At 38.1% G+C, this 22,678-nt stretch overlaps 1 protein-coding gene across 1 annotated transcript; it reads right to left on the reverse strand.

The window, feature by feature from the left end:
- Positions 1–7,914: 7,914 nt before the first annotated feature.
- LOC306877663 (small ribosomal subunit protein eS19) lies at positions 7,915–12,072 on the reverse strand. The gene is made up of 6 exons (XM_079429560.1): positions 12,052–12,072; positions 11,345–11,421; positions 11,128–11,228; positions 9,007–9,190; positions 8,826–8,880; positions 7,915–7,971 (listed from the first exon to the last, which is right to left on the reverse strand). Exons 2-6 carry the CDS (start codon positions 11,419–11,421, stop codon positions 7,945–7,947), a joined length of 444 nt encoding a protein of 147 aa, XP_079285686.1. The 5' UTR covers positions 12,052–12,072; the 3' UTR covers positions 7,915–7,944.
- Positions 12,073–22,678: the final 10,606 nt, after the last annotated feature.

The raw sequence follows: 22,678 nt of genomic DNA on the forward strand, positions 1-22,678 counted from the left end.
AATAACCTTCTCCAAATCTTGAAAAGACAAAAATGATTTAAGTTTGGAAATGACCCGTAATTGATAAAAACTGCTCCTAACGACCGAATTAATTTGTTTGGATAAACATAATTCTGAGTCTATAATAACACCCAGGTTTCTAACTTGTGAGGAAATGGAGGGGAAATGGTTGCCCAGCTCCTCAATGATACTCATTCTCGTTTTTTGGGGACCAAAAACAATAATTTCTGTTTTATTCTCATTTAGTTGGAGAAAGTTATTTGACAACCATAATTTAATATCTGAGATACATTCCAGCAGTGGTTGAATGGACTCACCAACTTTTAGTGGGAGGTACAACTGTGTATCATCAGCATACAGATGAAAAGAAACATTGTGCTTTCTGATAATATCCCCCAGAGGGCGCATATATAGGTTAAAAAGAAGTGGTCCCAAAATAGAGCCCTGGGGTACTCCAGTAATAATTGGGGCAGATGATGAGGAGAATTTGCCTAGCTCTACAGAAAAAGACCTGTCTTTAAGATAAGAGTTGAACCATTGTAAAGCTGTACCCCTGATACCGATCAGATGTTCTAACCGCCCAATAAGAACATTATGATCCACGGTATCAAAGGCAGCTGTAAGATCGAGTAGAATCAGTACTGCATTTTTACCAGCATCAACTGCAACCAAAATATCATTGAACACTTTAAGCAAAGCAGACTCTGTACTGTGATAAGCAGTGAAACCAGATTGAAAAGGTTCAAATAAATTAGCAGTATTTAAGAATGTGATCAACTGTGATTGGACAACTTTTTCTAAAAGTTTTGACAAAAAGGATAATTTCGAAACAGGCCGAAAATTATTAAAACAACCTTCATCCAAACCTTGCCTCTTAAGCAACGGCTGAACAACCGCATGCTTAAAACAATTAGGAACCACACCAGTATCCAAAGATGAGTTAACCAACGCTTGGATACTGGGTCCAATTACTGGAAAGGCTGCTTTTATGATCTCAGGAGGAACAACATCTAGTGAAGAGTTAGTAGTCTTCATTTTGTTAACGAGATCAGAGAGTTCAGTTAAAGAGACATGTTGAAAATTACAAAATAAAAATGGACTAGCAGGCAAATTTAAAGACAGGTCTGAGAGCTGTGAAATAAAAGATAAGCGAATGTTACTCACTTTATCAACAAAAAATGTCAGAAATTTCTCACAGAGCCCTGCTGACAGTTCCCTAGAATACTGGGAATTTGGATTAATAACTGAATTTATCGTGGAGAATAAAATCTTAGGTCTATGACAGTGTGCCGAAATCAGCTCCGAAAAATATTTTGATCTGGCTGATTTAGCAGCGCTCTGAAACTTAACCAGACACTCTTTAAAAATCTCAAGAGACACAGTCAGCCGATCATGCTTCCATCTCCTCTCTGCTTTACGGCTACTACTGAACAGTACATTCAATTACATATATTGTGAACCACAAACAGTGTGATTTCATAATGGCAACACTTATGCAATATTAATTACATTTGTTTTGTATTGTCTGCATCTTCGTTTTGCCAAAGCAAAAGAAATTTAACTTCTTTAAAAATAATATATTAAATATTACAGGTATAATCCTGAAGAGAAACATTTTCAGTTCAATTCAAATTTATTTGTTTAGCGCTTTTCACTATAAAGAATAACACTAAATGAGCATAAAGGAGACCACGGGAAGAAGAAACTACAAAGACACAAAACAAATGCAACCTATTCTTGAATTTGTTTAAAAAAAAAGGAAGGATAGATAAACGCTTAATAAATTCCAAAATACTTTGGTTCTTCATAATAGTTTTTCTTTAAACTTGACTCTGGTCTAGTCTTTGACAGGTGTTTGACTATGTCTGGCAAACTTATGAACCCAGATCAAGTGCTAAACAGACAGTCAAACACAGTGTTTCTAACCTGCATCTGTTCGCCTCTTGCCCTCAAAACAGGTGTTATGTCCAATGGAGAAGGCCATGCCATGCGCCTGTTGAGTAAAGACAACACAGGCTTGTCTGCCCTGAGGCTGTGTCCCACACACACAGGGAGAAATCACAGCCACATTTGCGCGCACACACAGAAGATTAATACACAAAAGCACCAGGACTTACAACACCACCTGCCCCAAACACAAACAGAGCATGATGGGTAGATTAACAAAGAAGCCAAGCAGAAGCTGCGAGTGTCAGTGACAGTCTGACAGAGAGAGAAAGACACGCAGAATGTGCTCTTGCATTTAAAAAAGCAAGCTGAGGATTGGAAAATTCTTTCACATTTTTACAAGTTGCACTTGTTGTGATGATGCAGCATATTTAAATTGTGGTAAATTTTTGTGAATGGAAACTAGTCATTTTAATAGGAATCTACACGACTGGGCAAAAATATCCCAACGCAGATTTTGCAGTGGGTTCAGAATGGTCGCACAGATTTGCCTCGTTACCCAGCAGAAAGCTGTTTGGTTTGAAAGTGACTTCTGTGAGAACTGTACTTCATACATCATCACAACATTTGTTTTGTCTGTGAAACTACGCTAAGGTAACCACACCTGGTCACATTTACCATTGTTCACCAAATTTTCAACAGCAAATTTCTACCAATTATCCACTAGAACTTTTTTCTCAAAACAATACACCTCTAACGAACAAATTATCAAACAATCAAAAAGTCCCACTTCTTCCCAAACCAACGGTTAAGCCAATGTTTTTGCATAAGACTATGGGTCACTCAAAACATGTTTTTAGAGACAAACACTCAGCTTGGTAGTAATGATATTTTATTATAAATAATTTATTTAAAATTCAATGATACCCATAGTCCATTACAGACAATTATAAACACACCCATACAGATAGAATGACAGACCAACAGACAGACAGAATTAAATAAGACTCAATATATAAATCTTAGTCGCTGTGAGTCACTTAGATGCTATATATTACTTTGCTTTACTTGTTGTCCCCTTTTGAGAACAACTTTATTTTCATTTTTGCTGTGTAAGTTCCCCATATTTTTCATTACAATCTCTTAAAACAGAAGTGAATGGCATTGACTCTTTCTAGAAGTAAACTGCAGTTTTACGATGTTTCATGCATGTTATCTACTGTGATGTCACATTATCATGTGCATGTTCTCTACAGTCATTCATAAACTCCGGATTTAGGACTCAGCTGACAGAGAAAGTTGATGATCCGTGTCAAGATACCAACAAAGCCAATATGGATTGGTTTGGTTTTGTAAACTTGAAACCAACACTTTAACCCCAAGCTTGTTCAGCTAACCTCATGGTTCAGGCCCCAGAGGAAATACTAGCCACTGAAAGTGTTTACATAATGAGTTTTGTGAGTGTTTCTACTCAATTCATTTGCTTTCTTTCTCCAATAAGACATTCAACACCACCAAAAACAGCTGTTTAGCCTTAAATGGTTAGGACAGAGGAAAACTATATATTTACCCACACTTGTGTGAAATGGAAGAGCTCTGTGTGAATGGATTTAGGACGGCTCATACACACAACACAACCAAACAAAAGCTTTAACAGGAGCATTCGATTATATCTTAATCTTATTATGCATTATTCTGTCCATGTGTTTACCCACCTGTCAGCCTGACCCGCTCACAGATCTCTTTTCTGTACTTAAAAAAATAAATAAATAACTGATAATACGGTTATTTTTGAGGAAGCAGCACACGGTCCAGAAATCCTTAAAATCAGCACATCTGCAGTGGAAAATGCAGCCAGCTACCCTTTAAACAGTTTCCCACTGTTAAACAGACATGCCATATTACCTGAGAGCACAATAACTTCATTATCTAAAGCCATAATTGCAGTAATTATAGTTTTTAATCTGCTTTATATGCACCCACAGGCTCCATTATGACAACAATGCCCTGAAAAAGTTAACAAACTGCAGGGGCTCAGACTGAGTCTATGTCTGCGGCGTCGTTGGGGGCCTAGCCGCGTTCAGACAGTAGCAAGTGAACAAACAGCAACACCTTCTTCTCAGCCAGCATTCTTGACATTCTCCTCTATCACTCAAAGACATGTTTATCTTTCTCTCTTGCTTCCAAATGACAGGGTAGAGACAGAGAGAGGGAGGACTTCAGGTGCTCCAGAACAGCTGGCGAGTTGAAGCGAGAGAGAGAGAGAGAGAGAGAGAGAGAGAGAGAGAGAGAGAGAGAGAGAGAGAGAGAGAGAGATGGATATGAAAATGTTACTTATGAGTATCTCTTGAAAGATGAAGGGTAAACGCAGAACCGCTAGTTACGCGATGACCGATTCTGTGGAAGGGAGATTCTGTGTACACACGGTCATAGATAGCCTGGCCTGGAGCTGCATTGTGGACTCAGAGATTAGCAGTTTTGTTTCCCAGGGAACATCTGAACACACAGTGTGTCAAGCAAACACAGTACAGTAAACAACACAAACCAGCACTCAAACACAAATCCCCCAGTGCAGTCACACCGGCGCGCGAACAAACGTGTTGATATCTCTTTCTGTTTTGAAGGCATGCAATGTCTGTAATAAGAAGCTGTTCTACTTGCACCGGTTAAAAAAAAATAATAATAATAAAAAAAATCATTCATTAGGAGCAGGCTACTACATTCACGTTGATGCAGGTCAACAGAGCAATCAATATGCTTACATATAAATCTTGATATTTGCTGCCCTCTGGTGTTTATTAACCGTAGTAGCTACAACTAGGGTCAAAAATACTGATAGATAGATATATATATATATATATATATATATATATATATATATTTAAAATATATGATAGATATATATATATAAAATACCTATATATAGGCTAATGTTCTCTATTATAGATCAGTCAAAAACCAACTTTTTGCCACAGGAATAACATTTCCAGCCTTTAACTGTACTATTAACATTATACATGTTTGCAGGTAATTTCAAAATAGCATTATTACTTACTATTTACCGAATAAGGCAGAAAAGACAAAGGGAACTCTGCTTATCAAGCGATTGAGTTCTTTAACAAGAATCCAGAACGCTAGCTAATATATAACTGTAGGCTACATACTCTGAGGTGAAATGTCTAGAGAGGAATTTGTCAAGTCAGATAAAATAAGTCAAGTGAGACCATTTCTACAAAGCACTACCACAAAATTCGTTAATGAATCGGACCAAAGCGCTAGCATCATTTTATTTTGTGGTGCCTCAAACAAATTGGGTTTGAATCAGGACCTAGTTTAAGACAAAGCTGGTAAGGTTATTTCATATAGTAATTTATGTACAAGGTGTCAAAAAAAAAAAAAAATCAAAATCAATAATAATAAAATCGCTGGAATACTTAAAATATATTTTGTCAAAAGCATACTAGACCATGCTTCCTAGTTTTTCCATGATCAATATCACAAAAAAAACAAAAAACAAACTACAGAGCATTTTTCCATCAAAATGGTAGGTGAGATTTACATATAAATGTAGCATTTCTATTACTTTTGAGAAACATGAGAGCAAAGTGAAGGACACATTTCTCTTTCAGAATTCAAAACAAATCAGTAGTACAGGCATAGAAAAACACTTCAAAAGCTGTAATTGAATTCTTTTATCGTGAAGTTATATCTCAAAGATGCTACAGCAAAAAGTTAAAGAAACAAAGCAGCAACATCTTACACAGTTATGGCCAAAAATTACCCTTGGTAAATATGATCAAAGGCGGCAGTGAAAATTAATCTGCATTGTTAATCCTTTTGATCTTTTATTAAATAAAATCACAAAAATCGAACCTTGCATTGGACATTAGGAATTTTAAATGGAGGGGAAATATCACTATGAAATAAATGTTTTTCTCAAATACACATTGGCCACAATTATTGGCACCCCTAGAAATTCTTATGAGTAAAATATCTGAAGTATATTCCCATTCATATTCCCAATTTTGAGAATCATAATTGATCCCAGGGGGATTATGAACATGAAATAATCCAGCAATGGCTTCCTGTTTCACAGAAATATAAATAGGAGGGAAAACAAAGCCAAAATTCCGTTAATCATCATTCACAATGAGAAAAATCAAAGAATATATTTCTGATGTGCAGCAAAAGATAACCAAGCTTCACAAATTAGTGAAGTGGCTTTAAGAAGAGAGCTAGAGCAGTGAAAATTCCCATTTCCACCATCAGGGCAATAATTAAGAATTTCCAATCAACAGAAAATGTTACGAAACTGCCTGGAAGAGGCCGTGTGTCGATATCGTCCTAATGCACGATGAGGACAGTTAAGAGTGGCTATAGACTCTACCAGAAAATAGCTAAGTCTCAGGGTCAGAAAACCATTTTTTGTCAAACAGCACCTACATCGCCACATGTTGTTTGGGAGGGTTTCAAGAAAAATTCTCCTAGCTCATCCAAATACAAACTCCAGCATATTCAGTTATCAGACACGACTGGAACTCCAAATGGGACTGACATCTATGTACAGATGAAACTAAAAAAAAAAAAAGCTTTTTAGCAGCAAACACTCGAGATGGGTTTGGTGAACACAGGGATTAAAAAGTACCCCATGTGTACAATGCTGTATAATACTGCTGTATTTTTGATGTTGTGGGCCTATATTTCTGCTGGAGGTCCTGGACATCTTGTTTAGACACATGGCATCATGGATTCTATCAAATACCAACAGATAAAAAATCAAAAAGTGAACGACTCTGTTAGAAATCTTATAATGGGCCGTGTTTGGATCTTCCAACCGTACAATAATCCAAACACAAACCTCAAAAACAACACAACAATGGGTCACTTAGCACAAAACCAAGCTTCTGCTATGGCCATTCCAGTCCTCTGACCTGAACCCTGTAGAAAATTAGTGGGTGAACTGAAGAGAAGCACCAACACAGAGCCAGGAATCTAAAGGGTCTGGAGTGATTCTGGTGTTCTCTAACCTCATCAGGTATTATAGGAGAAAATTTTGAGCTGTTAAACTGACAAATGGAGGTTTCAAGAAGTATTGAATAAAATGGTGCTGTTAATTGTGGCCAATGTGTATTAGAGAAAACATTTCTTCATACCCCCCCCATTTTAAATTCTTATCCAATTGAAAGGTTAGATGTGATTAAAAAAAAAAAAAAAAGATTAATCTGCATTGTTAATCAAAGGATTAACAATGCAGATTAATTTTCACAGCCTTCTTTGATCATATTTACCAAGGGTGCCAATATTTTTGGCCATGACTGTATTTCCCTGCACAGTCGTGATTTGAACACCTTAGGTCAACATTTTCTGGATGGGGAAAACGCAATTGTTTTAACATTCTAAAAGAACTTTGAAACTTCCCACAACAGGTTCCAACTTCCAAAATTGGAAAAATTTAAACAAAACCTCAGACCTGTAACGGGATGGGATGATTTTGGAACCAGTGAATTTTAGCTATCATCATAAATCAAACGGATCATATCTTACAAGCCCACATGATGGCACTGTTATCATGCAGCAATAGCAGTTCAGCTGAATACACAGCTGTTCGCCTCGCATGCATTTGTCCATTAACTGCTCCAAATTCCTCTGCCAAAACTAGCAGCAGGGAAATAAAGACACTTGTCTTAATGAGTAAATCAATCAGCATTCTTGCCAAGAACTGATACAAATCCAGCCTTACAGTTCATCAGACTCTAAGATGATGATGCAAGCAATTTGCCTGAAGCACCTGAGACTGAATTAATGTGAAATATGACTCAAAGACCCAGAATTGAAGAAAAAAATAAAAGCACATCAAGTTAAAATAGGAGGGGGGAGATACAGAACATTAAGCCAATGGTTTTAGGAAAACCATTCGATTAAAGCATTCGATTTTTAGCTTTCGTCCCTGAAGGAAAGTCATACACAAAAAAATGTCAATGTCAAAAATGTCAAACAAAAAAAAATTACTTAAGACAAAGACAGGGGTTGGTTTGTCACAAAAGTTTATTTTACACTTCAAGATTTCTTGCTTGCAGCAGCAACCTGCAACAGAGCATAAAGAAAAGGATAAGGATTAAGAGACAAATCAATCACATCAGTCTGGTTATTCCTTGCACTGTCGCCCCAAAATCCTTGAGAAATTAACTGTGGGGAAACATTCAGGAGCCTTTCAGGTCCTGGACGTGATCTCAGCCAGGAGATTAGGAGGAACATTCGCTTCTACACTGACACTGTTTTTGCTCATGCCACAAATGAGAAGCCAAGCATATCAACAGTGCCCTGGAAAGAGTCAGAGTGCAGACGACACAGCCAAGGCAAGCACAACACAAGAAAATCACATTAACTGATCTGAATTCAGCTCATTAAGGGGATCAGGCAGAATAAAACGCCGCCATACGGCAGCCCAGCGAGCATGAAATTCAATCGGCTTGTTTACTTCCTCCAGCATCGGATTGGCGCACAGCGGTAGCTTGCAGGGAAAGCGGAGGACCAACAGAGGGGCGAAAAGCAAGCAAAGGCTTTGGAGGAGATGTGCATGCATTTCCTTTTTGAAGATAGTACCGTGTCCACACACTAAATCAAGCTACTGCAGTTAAAAAAATAACCATGAGGCCTTTTAACTGAAAATAGGTTCATTACATTCAGTACCTGAATCTGCTCGTTCTTATGCTGCATTGCGCAGCAACATTGTTTTAATTCCTTTGAAATTTGATTACACAACTAAGGTGAAGAGAATTTAGTGAATTCTGAGAACCACCATCTGTTGTACGGTATCTGACTAACTTCAGAAGCCTGACTTGGAGACTAAATCAATAGTGCCTTGAATCCGATTTTACAAAAATCGATGTTACAAATGCTCAAGTTCACAAATACAGTAACCTGATAACACTACTTACCTGCCCAGCAATTCTGTCCAGGTCTCTGGTGCCCTGAGGGGTCAGCCTACGCCCACTGGAAAACAGCAACAAATTTAGAGTTAGTGGAACTCAAAAACAAAAACAACACCACCTGCAATAATACAGATAATAGCATATAGATAAATAATACACAGTCAAAAGCAGCCTACAGGCTACTCACCCATTGGGGTCTTTCTCCACCATCTTGAGTCCCTCGAGGGCCTGGAGCACTTTACGGGCAACGTTCTTGGAGCCCACACTGAAGTGAGAGGGGCGCACGCCGTTCCTCTTACGCCCGCCATAGATCTTGGTCATAGAGCCTACGCCAACACCTCCACGCAGGTACAGGTGACGCACTGTGGAGGCTGAGAAAGGACAGAGAGGGTCAGGAGAAGAGATTTCTTCAGGGCAGTGGAGGACAACAGGAGGCAGCATGCCAAGAAACACTTCACTTTTGCTTCTAAAAGAAAGAACCAACGCAGGTCTGTTCAAACTCGCAGCAAAAAATACAGCACACATGGCATAAAATCTGTAATATCAGTTCCTAACCTCACAAACTCAGCTCTTAATTTTACACAGTGCGTCAAGTGGGAACTTTGTTTCAGAGATAGAAAGTTTCATCAGTTTCTAAGCACAAAGCAGAAACTGCTGATACATTAACAGGACAAGGTCATCAATAACGGAGCCGGCTGATAGCACACGTACTTCTCCGAGACGTCTATTTGATGTCTGCATTTACATCTGCAAGACGTATTATTTAGGGTGTTTGCTCATCTGCAATACGTCTATAGGACGTTTCCTTTTAGATGTCAAATAGATGTCTTTATGATGTTTATGATTTAGAATGTATGTAAAACTGACATCTGAAAGACGTCTGCCAGACGTTTGTAGACAGCAGATGCTTTCCAGATCAAGAGATCTTTAACAGACATCTTGCAGACGTACGTGTGCTATCTGGAAACCTGACACAATTGCTTACATTAAACATCCATTGTTTTCCACCAGATTCTCAGAGTAAACATTTAAAGCCACTAAACTGTCATTTGAAAAACACTACAGCATTCAAACAGATCATCAATAACAAAACAGCAAAACAAATTAACCATGCTTATGTGCATACTATAAAGCAAGCTAAATGTGTTTTTGCTCCTCCTTACTGCGCACAAAAAAAAAAAAAAAAAGCATTTCAGTGGTAAAATGCATTTAATGGCCAAAATGCACACCATAGCAATATATGAATGTAAACTTCATTAGTCGACAGCCATAAGTGAATGTAAACAGGAACATTAGGTGGATATTTTGAAGAATTTAAGTCAATGGGAACTGAAGCTGTTTGGTAATCAACATTTTTCCAAATATCTAGTGTTCCGCAAGAAAATAAATAAGTCATACCGGTTTTGAGCAATACGAGTACAATTTTCATTCAAAGTATCTCTTTAATTTTAAACAAGACCTATTTCGCTGCATATTTCCTCAATAAATGCGTTTGAAAACTTGATACTATTGGTACATACTTGCACTTAAAGCATTGTTAATAAAAGTCTGTTACAAAGTTATATTGTTTTTATATACACCAGGGACCCTCAAATCTGGCCCACGAGATCCACTTTCCTGCAGAGATTTAGCTGTAACCCTAAACAAACACACCTGAGCATGCTAATCAATGTATTCAGGATCATTAGAAAAATCACAGACAGATGAGTTTGATCAGGGTTGGAGCTAAACTCTGCAGTGGATTGGCCCTCCAGGATAAGATTGAGAAACCCTGATATACACCATTGCTTTTCACTTCTGACCGGTTTACATCACTACTTACTGAAAACAATAATGTAACACTCGAGAAACACTTACTGTTCAGTAGCATATTAGTGTTTACTTTGAGTTTGAAACTATCAAGAACCATGAAACCATGTCATGGCATCAAGACAAACATACAAATTACAAGTTCATTGTGGACAACACTGACACGTATGCCTCAAATATTTACAAGATAATTCAATTGTATGTAACAAAAATGGGACTAAAATGGGGATATTTCCATACAGACCTGGCACAAAACTACTGACTGTAAGACCTATTTACTAGCTTCTGACAGATGCAGATAATTACATATGATTTCCTGACATATATTGCACAGAAAGCTAAGTGTGGTGCATGGCTCAGGTTAACAGATGCATAGCCAGCATCCTGGTTCTACAGTACGAGAGGTTCTGCCTGGATGGATTTGCACAAAATGCAGTGCATTAAAAGTCTTACTTTCATGCATGTCCATGAGCTCTTATAAAATACACATCACACTCACCGGCTCTGATGTAGAACCAGTTCTCATCGCAGGGAGCCAGCTCTTTATGCTTGGCCAGCTTAACAATGTCAACCCAGTCTGGCACCTTCAGCTTCCCCGACCTGTCAAAACACCAGGGTTCAAAATGAGCTTCAGTACACACAGCCAAAACTATTTTATCATGGTGTCACAAGCTTATAAAAGTAAGAACATAATCACTGAAGACAGTTAAACTGACTTCTTGAGGAATGCTGCAAGCGCGCGGACAAACTCCTGCTGGTTGACGTCTTTCACTGTTACACCACCACCTGGCATCTGAAAACCATAAACAATTTTTAATTAATATCACATACAGGTATTTTACAGTTCTTTCTAACAAGAGCAAGTCACATGTATAACGTTTAGCTAGCTAGCTAACATGAATAAGCTATATCTGAGGAAGCCTAGAGACCGCGTATATTACAGAAACCAACATTATTAACTTATTAAAAGTATAATTATAACAAAATAAACGTAACATCTCTTTTTTAACATCTACGTTTTATGCGTAACTGGATATTCAGAGGCATCGAATAAGCAAAGCGGTTAACGACCACGTTTACGTTACCCTGACGCTGAAATATACAGCATACCACCAAACTCTAATGACTAACAAACAACAAGTTACAAGAATAAAGCCTCTTATTGCTGCTAGGTAAAGTGATACATGTTGAGTAGACTAGGCCTCGATGCGGCTGCATGGGCGCAGCCATTGAACACCGGGCATTCATAGCATGCGATCTAATTTTTAATTTTCAAAAAACTACGCATTTCTGTATCATTTTATTGACAGTCCAGTGTCAGAAAGAGTACTACTACATAATAAGTCAGTTGTAGGAGAGATATAGTTGCAAACAATGCTTATAACTCCCTTTATAACCTAGAAAGATACGGAGTATGATTTACCTTGCGTGTGGTCAGCAAAAGGAAGAGGGACGTGCAGGGTTTCCTATGCGTGTTAACAGGGGCGAGTCTCGCGTTTGTTATCGCGAGATTTGAACAAGCTGCAGACAGTATGGCCTGAGTTCTATTCAACTTCACGAAGTATGCCAAATGTTGCCAGAATGTTTTGTAAACAACAAAAAGAATAACTATTATGTAAATATAAGTTATTGCAGCTTAGTATAATGTGTGTTCACTTTAAGCACACATAAAACATAAGTGTTTAAGAGCTTTGGTTTTCATTTAAGGAAGTTCAGACAAATTATGTTTTAAAAGTTATTTGAGACAAATTATATTATAAAAATAAATAAAAATCAATATAAATGGTCTATAACAGAGAGAGTAAATCACAATGATGGCAAGTATGCTATTAGCCAGCAAAAAAGGATCAGTAGCAACTGGAGGGTTGGAGGGTCTAGTTAGTCTGAAGGCCTTGATTAACAAAGAAGAGTTATTTTTCTAGGCACATAATTTCATATTTGTATAATTACGTCCTTTTGCTAAAACATTTATTTATATAACTAGACCCTGCATGCAATCAGGCAATTCAGCTCAACTTGATGAGAAAAATGCACTCTGGCTACATGCACACTGCTTTGGAAGTGAAGGGCATTGATGTTCAGCATATAGTGAATAAGTATAATAATGATGGCTATAGCAACAAGAAACATATGAGTGGCAAATTACCAAATTATATTTTTTCTGCCATTTTTGAACAAACTAAAGCCAGTAGTGGTTTGCATTATCAAAATACACGTGAGTGCATATAAGTCTGTATTTTTTTCATGCTGTTTGCAAAAGGATATTTGTTCCTCATTTCAGGTAGTGAGAACTGAACATAAGCCTATGATTTTCAACAGAGCAGTTATTTTTTTTATTTTTTTTTTTCATGCAGTGAGAACCAATAAAGAACCTTTATTAGTAGAAGAACCATTTGGGTTCCACAAAGAAATATTTAAAAAAATAAAATAAAAATTCTAATTGTGAAACCCATTTTTTAATAATCTTAAGAACCTTCTGTGCAATGAAAAGTTTCCATAGATGTTAAAAATTCTTCATGGAACAATAAATGCCACAAATAAACATTATTTGAACCATACCATTATTTTTAATAACCATACACCTGTATATGACTTACACAGGTCTTTTGCCATGCGCATCAGCCGCAGCCTGCATGCAGGTGGGACCTTGATCAAGTGAATGATTACACTGATTGGCTTCATCACTCTGTCTCCTCTCCACCAGTAAGCTGGTGTGTGGTGGGCGTTCTGGCGCACTATGGCTGCCGTCGCATCATCCAGGTGGATGCTGCACATTGGTGGTGGACGAGGAGACACCACCCCTCACAATGTAGAGCGCTTTGAGTGCTTAGAAAAAAAGCAGAAAAGCGCTATATAAATGTAATGAATTAAGTCACAGTATGCCCATCACTGCATCCATCACTTTAGACCAGGGGTGCCCAATCCTGTTCCTGGAGATCTACCTCCCTGCAAAGTTCAGCTCCAACCCTGATCAAACACACAGGATTGGGCACCCCTTCTTTAGACCAAGGGGGTCCAATCCTGCTTCTGCAGATTGATGTCCTGCAGAGTTTGACTTCAACACACCTGCCTGGAAGTGTCTAGTTAGTCTGAAGGCCTTGATTAACTGGTTCTGGTGTGCTTGGTTGGAGCTAAATCTTGCAGGACAGTAGCCCCCCAGGAACAGGTTTGGACACCCCTGATAGCCCTCCTTTACGTACACTTTTCATATTTCTGGGGTTCTCAGAAACAGAAGTCGTCATAGTTGGGTAAACTTCTAACGTAATTTTTGAGTTTCCATTTGCTTTAATAGCAAAAGACAAAATCCACAATAACGTTTTTATGACTTTACAAAAAAAAAAGGGAGGGGGGGGGGGGGTATTGATTACATTCATCAGAAGAGAGAAAGATGTCAAATTTATCTCTGTCACTTCCTCAGCCATTTTAAAAGCACACAGCAGCGTCAACCAGTTTTCTTCAATTTAATGTCAAGAAAACAAGTATAGGCCCGGTTTCACAGACAGGACTTAGACTAAGCCAGGATTAGGCCATAGTTCAATTAGGACATTTAAGTAATTTTTATAAACATGCTTAGAAAAAAACATTACTGGGGCGCATCTTGAGACAAAAGAAAGTCACTGATATATTTTAAGATCAGTCAGTGCAAGTTTATTTCATTTGAAACAGCTAAGATTTACATTTTAGTCTAGGACTAGGCTTAAGCCTTGTCTGTGAAACCGGGGGATAGTGTTATAAGTGTACATTAATTTTTTCAAAGGATAATATAAAAAAGCTAGATACTATGTTAATATCCATCATGAAAAAGGTATATTGTGCTGGGCTCAATAAGACACACATTTGCCATTTGAACTGCTTGAAATACTGGTTAAATCAGAAGTCTTCCACCCTTGCTTCTGCAAAGTTTATTTTCAACCTGCCTCAGCACACCTGCCTGTGTATTTTCATGTGATCCTGAAGCTTCTACAGGCTTGTTTGATTAGAGCTGAAACTAAACTCTGCAGGACACTGGGTTGCAGGAGCAGGACTGAAGACCTCTGGGTTAAACTATTTATTTCTTCTTCATCTGACTTTTTCTCATTTAGAGTCATGAATGTACATAAAGTTTTGATACATAGATGTGTTTTGGAAAGGCTGTATAATTTGGTGACTACATTTGGTTTCTATGCAATTCACAAAAATCAGCTGAAAAACAGCAAAGATGCAGGTAAAAAAAATAAAATAAAAATAAAAAAACACTTTATTGTTGCTAGACTAAAATATAGAGCACATCAGAACTTAAAAAATTTAAGACTTGAGGTTTACACAATTAAAGAAATTCCAATCGCTTCAATCTTCTTTATTCACTTAAATCAGACTCTTCATTCAGTCCTCTGAAACTACTGAAGGATAATTTGCTATTTCTTCATCTATTTGAGTTTCATGGTCAAAACATCTGTGAAATTATGTTTTTGTTAGTTTTCTGGCTCCCTATAACTGTTATTAACACAGTTATAACTGTATCTAACACATTAAAACAAGTAAATGTGAGAAACCTGTTTTCTCTCACATGAGTTTGTGAACCAGACAAAAAATAAGGCAGAAATAAACACTACTAGTACAAATTATGTTAGATAATATACTTAGTTGTAGTTATTTGCACACTACGATGCAAAGTCGGTCTACAAGTCTGGTTCAAACTGACATCTAACACAAAGGGTCTTTTTTATATTTGCATTTAACATTTAGCAGACGCTTTTATCCAAAGTGACTTAAAAATGAGGACAATGGAAGCAATCAATATGTATTATACAGGTATATATATCATTATAAGTTAATATTTTCTCATATTTGATAGGCTATATATTCTTTGTCTCTGACAAGCTGCAATAGAGGTTACACGTTGTAACATGAGTGTTTTTCATATGGTGATTTTTGACAAATTGCATGGAAACCAAAGGAGGTCATTTTGACCCCCAACACAAATGATATGCCCTTATTTTCAAATCAACAGGAGGTCTTCCTTACCTAAGACTTTCTTGTGAAGTTCAACAGATGTATTGTGTATAAGTATGCCTATATGCTTTTTTTTTTTAAGAAAAGCAATGAAGCAGCTTTATTGAACCGTTGTAGAAATCTATCATTTCATACCCTGCTGAGAACTGAATTAGTTCATGTGCATCAACACCTAAACTCCCAAACAGATAAGCTCTTCCTCTCCCCTTCATTCTTCTTTCACCCCAATCATTCTTGCCATATCTGTTTACTTTAGAGATAGAGTCTTGGCTGCGCAAATAGGTGCTGGTGTGTGTGTCTGTCTCAGACTGTGCATATCTAAAAGTGTGTATGTGAGCTGGGGTCTTTAGTGTTGCTGAATGAAATTGATAGGCTATATTTATGGTGGCGAAGCTGCCCTTTTACTGACCAAATAGAATGGGCAGTTTTGCTCACACACTTTAATGGATTGGTAAGCACACACTGTACTGAAGGGAGGAGTTGTGGTGGTTTATTATGATGTGTTCGCTCTGTCCATCCGCAGATTTGAGACCCACGGCATTAGCATTGGGTGACGGAGAAAACTCTTGAGCGGACAGATTCGTATTTATCTTCACGTCCAATTACGGTATTTCAACAACTTGTTTCTCTCACCTTTTATTCAATCGTAAACGTGCTGATTTTTTTATTAACACATTTCCTGTTCTTTTCGTCAGCGGAGGCCCGTGAATCTGCGGGTGTTTGTTGTATCGTTGGACTCATAGTTGATTAGCCGTAGAAATTAATTGTGCGGAGAGTGGAGTGCTGAAGCATTACAATGGGAGCGGCACAATGAGACGACTTCTAACTTTTACACCATTAATTATTTCAGCTAATCAATTTGTATGAGTGGGGAAAACAACGAAAGAAGAGCAGACCCAGCGGCCCAGCCCGCGTTTGTGAGGAGCACTGGATTAAGAGATTGCGCAATCATTATTCATTACTATGAAGCACTCAGGGCTTTCTCCGACTGATTAGTCAGTGGCTGTTGAAAAGGTCAAACGCATTATGATAAAGAGACAGGTGGCATATTGCAGCGTTTCGGGGGATATTTTAACAGCTTTTTATTATTATTATCGCAAATATGTATTTTCCTTTGTCTGGGCACAAAATGAAATAACCTGTCTGTCAGAGCAGTGAAGCAAGCACGTGATCGGGTTGTCGCAGCGGCTGTTGCTGCGGGCGATTTTGCAGGCTTTTCCAGGCTGTAGTTTGGCATCACATCCGCTGTATGGATGCAATGTCACAACAATCTCCGCTAACCTTTTCAATGGAGTGTAAAACAACAAGTACCATCAGGCATTTTGTCTTTTATTCTCTTCCTGTATCCAAGTCTCTGTCTAACGCATACATGGGTCAAAGTTTTTTCCCCAAGGGAAATGAATTATAATTGTAATCATACTATGAATTAAAATAGTTTTTTCAGTAACCATCGGCCATCTTCTGGTAATAGAAAAAAGATCGTCCTGAGCAATTATCATTGTGTTTTTAAGGCTAACCATATAACCTGATTTTTATTTTTTTTTTACATGGGGACTGTCCCTTTAAAAATGTAATGTGATGTACTTTGTATGAAAGAATCAGCTGAATGACAACATGCTTAAATATAATTACATAGGCTAATTATATGTAGACAATCTATTTACCTGTGTAAAACCACTTGTATTGAATGCCATAGTAAACAAATATGGGCCATGCACAACCCACAAATGTAAAGACGGGGATGCAAATTTTGCAAAAGTAATTTAGTAATTATTGATTTTAAATTGATATTGTATATTTTTTAAATATTAACATTACTGATATTATCATTATTAAACAATATTAATACGGTTTATATATTAATACAAATAATGTATTTGTGTAGCTACCTGTGTAAAACCACATGTATATAAACAAATTTGGGTTATAACCATAAATGCAGAACCAATATACATAAACTAGAAGGTAGTGATGCTAATTCTACGATGTAATATTTATATTCGTATTACTTAATAATAGCATTATTGATAAATTAATCATCAATATTAAACTAATAATAAGATAAGGTTGATTATTTATAACTATATTTACAATAATTATAATTATTAATAATTAAAATGATAATATTTATAACAACAATAATAATAATATAAATGTATAGGCCTAATATGTCATTGTAAATATTCAATATTTCTAATTATAATACATTATTTGAATAAATCTAACTAAATAATCGATTCTGATCAAAACATCCTCACGGAAGCCCACAAGGCTGTCGGTGCCAACCACATAAGGTTGTTGAAAATATTATATACATTTCTGATCCACATTCATATTTTCGTGTTTATGAACAACAAGGGGAGTAAGCAGCAGGGAGCAAACATGAGGAGTCAATTGCTGTTCATATCACCAAAATGACATTTAGCTGTATCCAAAGCCATTCACATTTCACATTTAATTGTTATATTCATATTTCATCTCCCCCTCTTTCTTTCTAGGGGTCATGTATTCCGTGTGGCTATATTCCCTGATTCAGTGTGTAGTAGCGGTGCTGGTGATCGGAGTGAGTATGAGGTTGTGCTTGGCTGCTGGCTGTGCTGCAGCTGGTCCAGGAACTAGATACTGGAGCACATCTGCATGCCTGAAGCTCTGCCTCGGCTTGGTGGGGTCAGTGGGCAGTATTGTGGACGCTCCTGTGTCTGTGCTGTTGAACCTGAGGAGCTCCCAGTGCCTGTACACCTGTATCGCTATGGTCTCCTGCCCCCTCCTGCTCAGGCAATTCACCATGTGCCTTCTGCTTCTACTCACCCTTAATACATACCTGCAGAGCCGCCTGGGGAACAGGTGAGTGAACATCCTGACCTTGCTTGCAGTGCTTATGTTTGAGAAGTTCAGCAAGTTCTCAGCTATTGGGATTTTTGCATATGTGAAATAACATTAAAGACTCGATTTGTGCTGACTATAAAATCGGAGTATTAAATTGTGCTGAACATGCTAAATAGTAAAACTTCAGGACGGAGCTTATGTTTCTTTCAGATATGCAGGATTAGCGACTCGTAGGTGGGTTTTGTGCTCGGTGCTGCTCTGCTGGGTCATTTCAGTGATCATCGCCTTTGGCAAGGTTCATCGTTTCCAACTCTTCCGATACCTGGGGAGCTGCTGAGGACGACGATACGGCTGGACTGGGGATGAATGAATGGCCTGAAGCCAATTATACCACCCCTGCCCTCCCTCCCAAACGTCCCTACCCACAGGATCGCTCTGTCATCGGCCAGTTCTTGCCTTACGGAGGATTTCTTTCCAAGTTCCTGGTGGAGGACAATGAGAACTTTACATATGCGGAGATCCACGGCAGCCATTGGGGCGTATGTGCCCCTGACACCACGCTCAGTCCAGTCTTCATGGTGTATGTTTATGCCGTCACCGTGTTTGTTATCCCTTTGTTGGTTCTGTCGAGTGTGTATCTGGACTTGATGTGTTTCATGCCACAGCAGGTTCCAGGGTTTTCTCAGAAACGAAGCAAAGTGCAGTCTCGCTCATTGGCTCTCTCTATTTTTCTACTAGTAATGCTTTGCCTGCCTCTGCACATCACCCACGCTTTGTTACTCTTTGCCCCGAGCGCCGCTAGACCCAGCTGGACCTCTCTGACAGCCTCTGTTCTTTTCCAGATGTATAGCCTAGTGCCCCCTCTTCTCTTCACCAACACCTCTCAGCAGGTAGGCTTCGAGTGCTCCTTGTTATCCGCGCCCAACCTGACCTCGAGGGTTATCTCCTCTCGAGTCAAAACTGTGGGGAGTGCTTTCCGTTCAGTGGAAGGTTTCAGCCACCCTGGACCGACACTGAAAGCCAAAGCTTCTCCAGAGATGTGATGGGATGTCATGCGAAGAGGCCACTTGCACCAAAAGTTATCTGTAGAGTCCTTGCATGGGTTATATTAAATTATTGAGTAAAACTAATCCAATTATATAGCTCATGGCAGATGCCAGGCTTTCTGCAGTGTATTTGCTTTAGGGTCAATCCATGTCATTTCAGATTGAATTAAAGAAGTGTGTTGCTGCACAACGATTTTTTCATACTTGTTTTGTGTAAACTAAAGTATGAATAAAATGGTAATTTTTTAGCCCCCTGAAATTATTATACACCTACGTGCCACATTTCTCCAAAATGTATCCATTTAAATATAGCTAATGACTACAGTTATTTACTACTATATTTAAATGGGCACTTTATTTATTCACAATGAAGTCTTTCCGATTGGTGACTTCAAACTCTATTGTTATTCGTATTTGCTGTTTGACTGCTTCGTATCTGCTATTTGATGATTCACATATTCTTTCTTATATAGTGTGACGAATGGATTTAAAGCAATGTAAACTGCACCTTGCTGTTTTCTTCGTATCTTCTGTGATTTTCTGAGATATTTTGTGCTGCTGCATTAAAGTATGCAATAGGTTGAGCACATTTTAATATAAGGCTGACATTTAATTGCGAATCACATAACACATTTTGAAACCAAAATTATAAATCTGCAGTAAGGTGAGTGGTGTAAGTAATTATTTCATTTAGAAAATCATGGAGCATGATAATCAAAGGTAAAAATGGGTTATTGTTGCATTTTTTATAAGTTGCATTATGTGCAGAAAGTCCCATCTGCAGAAAACAATGTAATGTAATGTTTATATGTCTAGGCTGAAATTATCAAAAGTTTCCACCATCCATTTCACTTTGAATGAAACTTCAGCCATATTTGGTCAGTTTATTCTAATTGGCATAATTACATGAAATATTTTCATTCTGACTGGGCTAAATGAGTGCCTAAAAATGAGCAAAATATTGTACCGCACATGACTAAAATTGTAACATCTCACATTCAGCTCATAGACTTGCAAATTTGACGAAGCCAATCAAGACTTTAAGCAAAACACATTTATTTGTATCCTTGGTGATTAAGGCCACAATACCACCCACGTCTAAAAAGTTTTCACTTTTTTCTAACTTTAGGGGCCAATTATGAAAATACTTGAACTCAGCAGGGACACTGAGCCATTTGGATTTGCAGGAAACAAGTTTGTGTATGTATCTTCCAATTCCTGTGAGGCTAGCAATCGTAATTATTGAGTTATCATACCCTGAACATGGCTTTCCAGATAAGACCCTTTTTTTTGGCTTGGAAATAATGAATTCTTCAGGGGGCTGAAAAATTATCAAATTGTTACAATATTCAGGAAATATTCTTCAGTTGTACGTCACCAACAACAAATAAGCAATATGGTGCAGAAATAAACCCTTCCGACTGAACGTAATGAATCATTAGAAAGCACTTTGTAAATTCCTGTTATGTGGCACAAATGGTCCAATAAATATTCCATTGCTGCCATGTTTAATCCCAGTGATACTCCAGGATTAACGGTGAAATAATTTTACCAACAATCTCAGAACACTGTTAAATGAATGCATCAATATGTTTGCATACGTATACATAATTAAATATAGTACATTAAAATGTGTCCCATCAATGTTGAAACCCTGGCGCAGGCTTTTGGTTTGATCTGAATGTTTAATTATAACAACTATAATAGCATATCAAGTGGGAGAGACTGTTGAATGCATCGAGATAATTAACCACTCAATAACTCCCAGGGAAAACAGGATTCCATAGCTGTTTTGATTAAATGCATACTTCTTATGTGCAGCTCGAATAAAAGCCCTGTTTCAGACTAATTGGATTATTCTTTTTGCTCACTTGTGCCAGTGCTGGTGTAAGAAATGACTCCTTTTGTATCTGAATATTTGTGTTGTGATCTCCGTGTCTTCCTCTCCCTCGGCGTCTCACTCCCCCAATCCGCCCATTATCCATCCAAGTTTCAAGCATGAAATCCTCCATCTAATGTTACTTTCACTCACTTTGTCTTTGTAAAGCCCCGACTTTGATTTGCCTGGCGCTTTTCCCTTTCTTGATCATTGTCTTCCACTCATTTTTCTTGCAAATGCTTTTCTCTCTCATTAAAGTCTGCACTAACCTCCAAAGCCAAGGTGAATTTATTGAGTGAAGCTGGACTGTCAAAAAGGAAAAACAAGTAAAAGCTCTCCCCAACCCCAGAGCCCATTGGATTGTTTACTCCGCTCGAGAGCCTTTAGCTTCCTGCCGATATGACAATCTTTCATCACTAAAGCAGCTTCAGTCAATTCATCGCACCTGCTCTGGTCCACATCCTCTTGAATGGGGTCATTACAAGGAGCTGGGAAGCTTCAAATCTGTCACGCACAGAACGTAATGTTTATCGTCCTTGGATAAAGCTGAAGGAAAGTTTGACGCACTGTTTGACCAGCATATGCTTTATTACCCATGGATCTGCCTTAGAGATGCCAGCCGAGGTCCTGTAAACAAAATTACAAGAGACTGATGAAGTTCAGATGAAGTCTACGGCTGTCATTTTTCATTTGAACTCGCCGTTTGGAGTTTGCTGGCTCACTGAAGCGTTACTCGCTTCACAGAAACCCCAAAATTAACAACTGATCATGCTTTGTGAAGCATTTCTACTCATACTAAAAGGAAATTGCTAGCATATGTCCTTCTTTATCTAAGGAGCTGCTCAAAGCGAGCAGAACAGCAGGTAACGCAGTGTGCGCTTTGATTGCCACGTGACAGTTACTGTTTATGACAGGCTTCTGCAGAGCCTCTCCATCAATAGAGGACAAACACATCGATCAGTCATCCTCCCCTCGGCTTTTAAACATAGAGCCACCCCTCCTGGAGCGCTCAGCAAGTGACTTCTGACACAATCCTATATTGATCGCAGTGGAATAATGGAGGAGTCCTATTTTAATGCACCTGCTTTCTCTCTTTGGTGTCTCTGCTCTTTTGTCATAGGAGTCTTATGATTCATCATCTCAGTCACACAGCTTTCATCTCTGCTGGCTGCTTCTGCTAATTAAAATATCCTCCCCTTTTTCCTTGCTGCTTTCCTTTATTGCCACCGCTGAAACTTGATTGTGTCAGCTTCTCGAAGTCAGAAAATCAATCTTTGACGCAAGATTCTTTAAGTATTTTTTATTTT

The sequence above is a fragment of the Barbus barbus genome (assembly GCF_936440315.1).
Source record: "Barbus barbus genome assembly, chromosome: 12".
Lineage (NCBI taxonomy): Eukaryota > Metazoa > Chordata > Actinopteri > Cypriniformes > Cyprinidae > Barbus > Barbus barbus.

Bases quoted from the DNA above. Each gene is read 5' to 3' on its own strand.
- LOC306877663 (XM_079429560.1), bottom strand. From the start codon at position 11,421: ATGCCAGGTGGTGGTGTAACAGTGAAAGACGTCAACCAGCAGGAGTTT. The intron at 11,229-11,344 runs GTCAGTTTAACT...GTGTTTTGACAG, and splicing joins CTTGCAGCATTCCTCAAGAA to GTCGGGGAAGCTGAAGGTGC. The intron at 9,191-11,127 runs GTGAGTGTGATG...GTCCTTTCTCAG, and splicing joins CTGGTTCTACATCAGAGCCG to CCTCCACAGTGCGTCACCTG.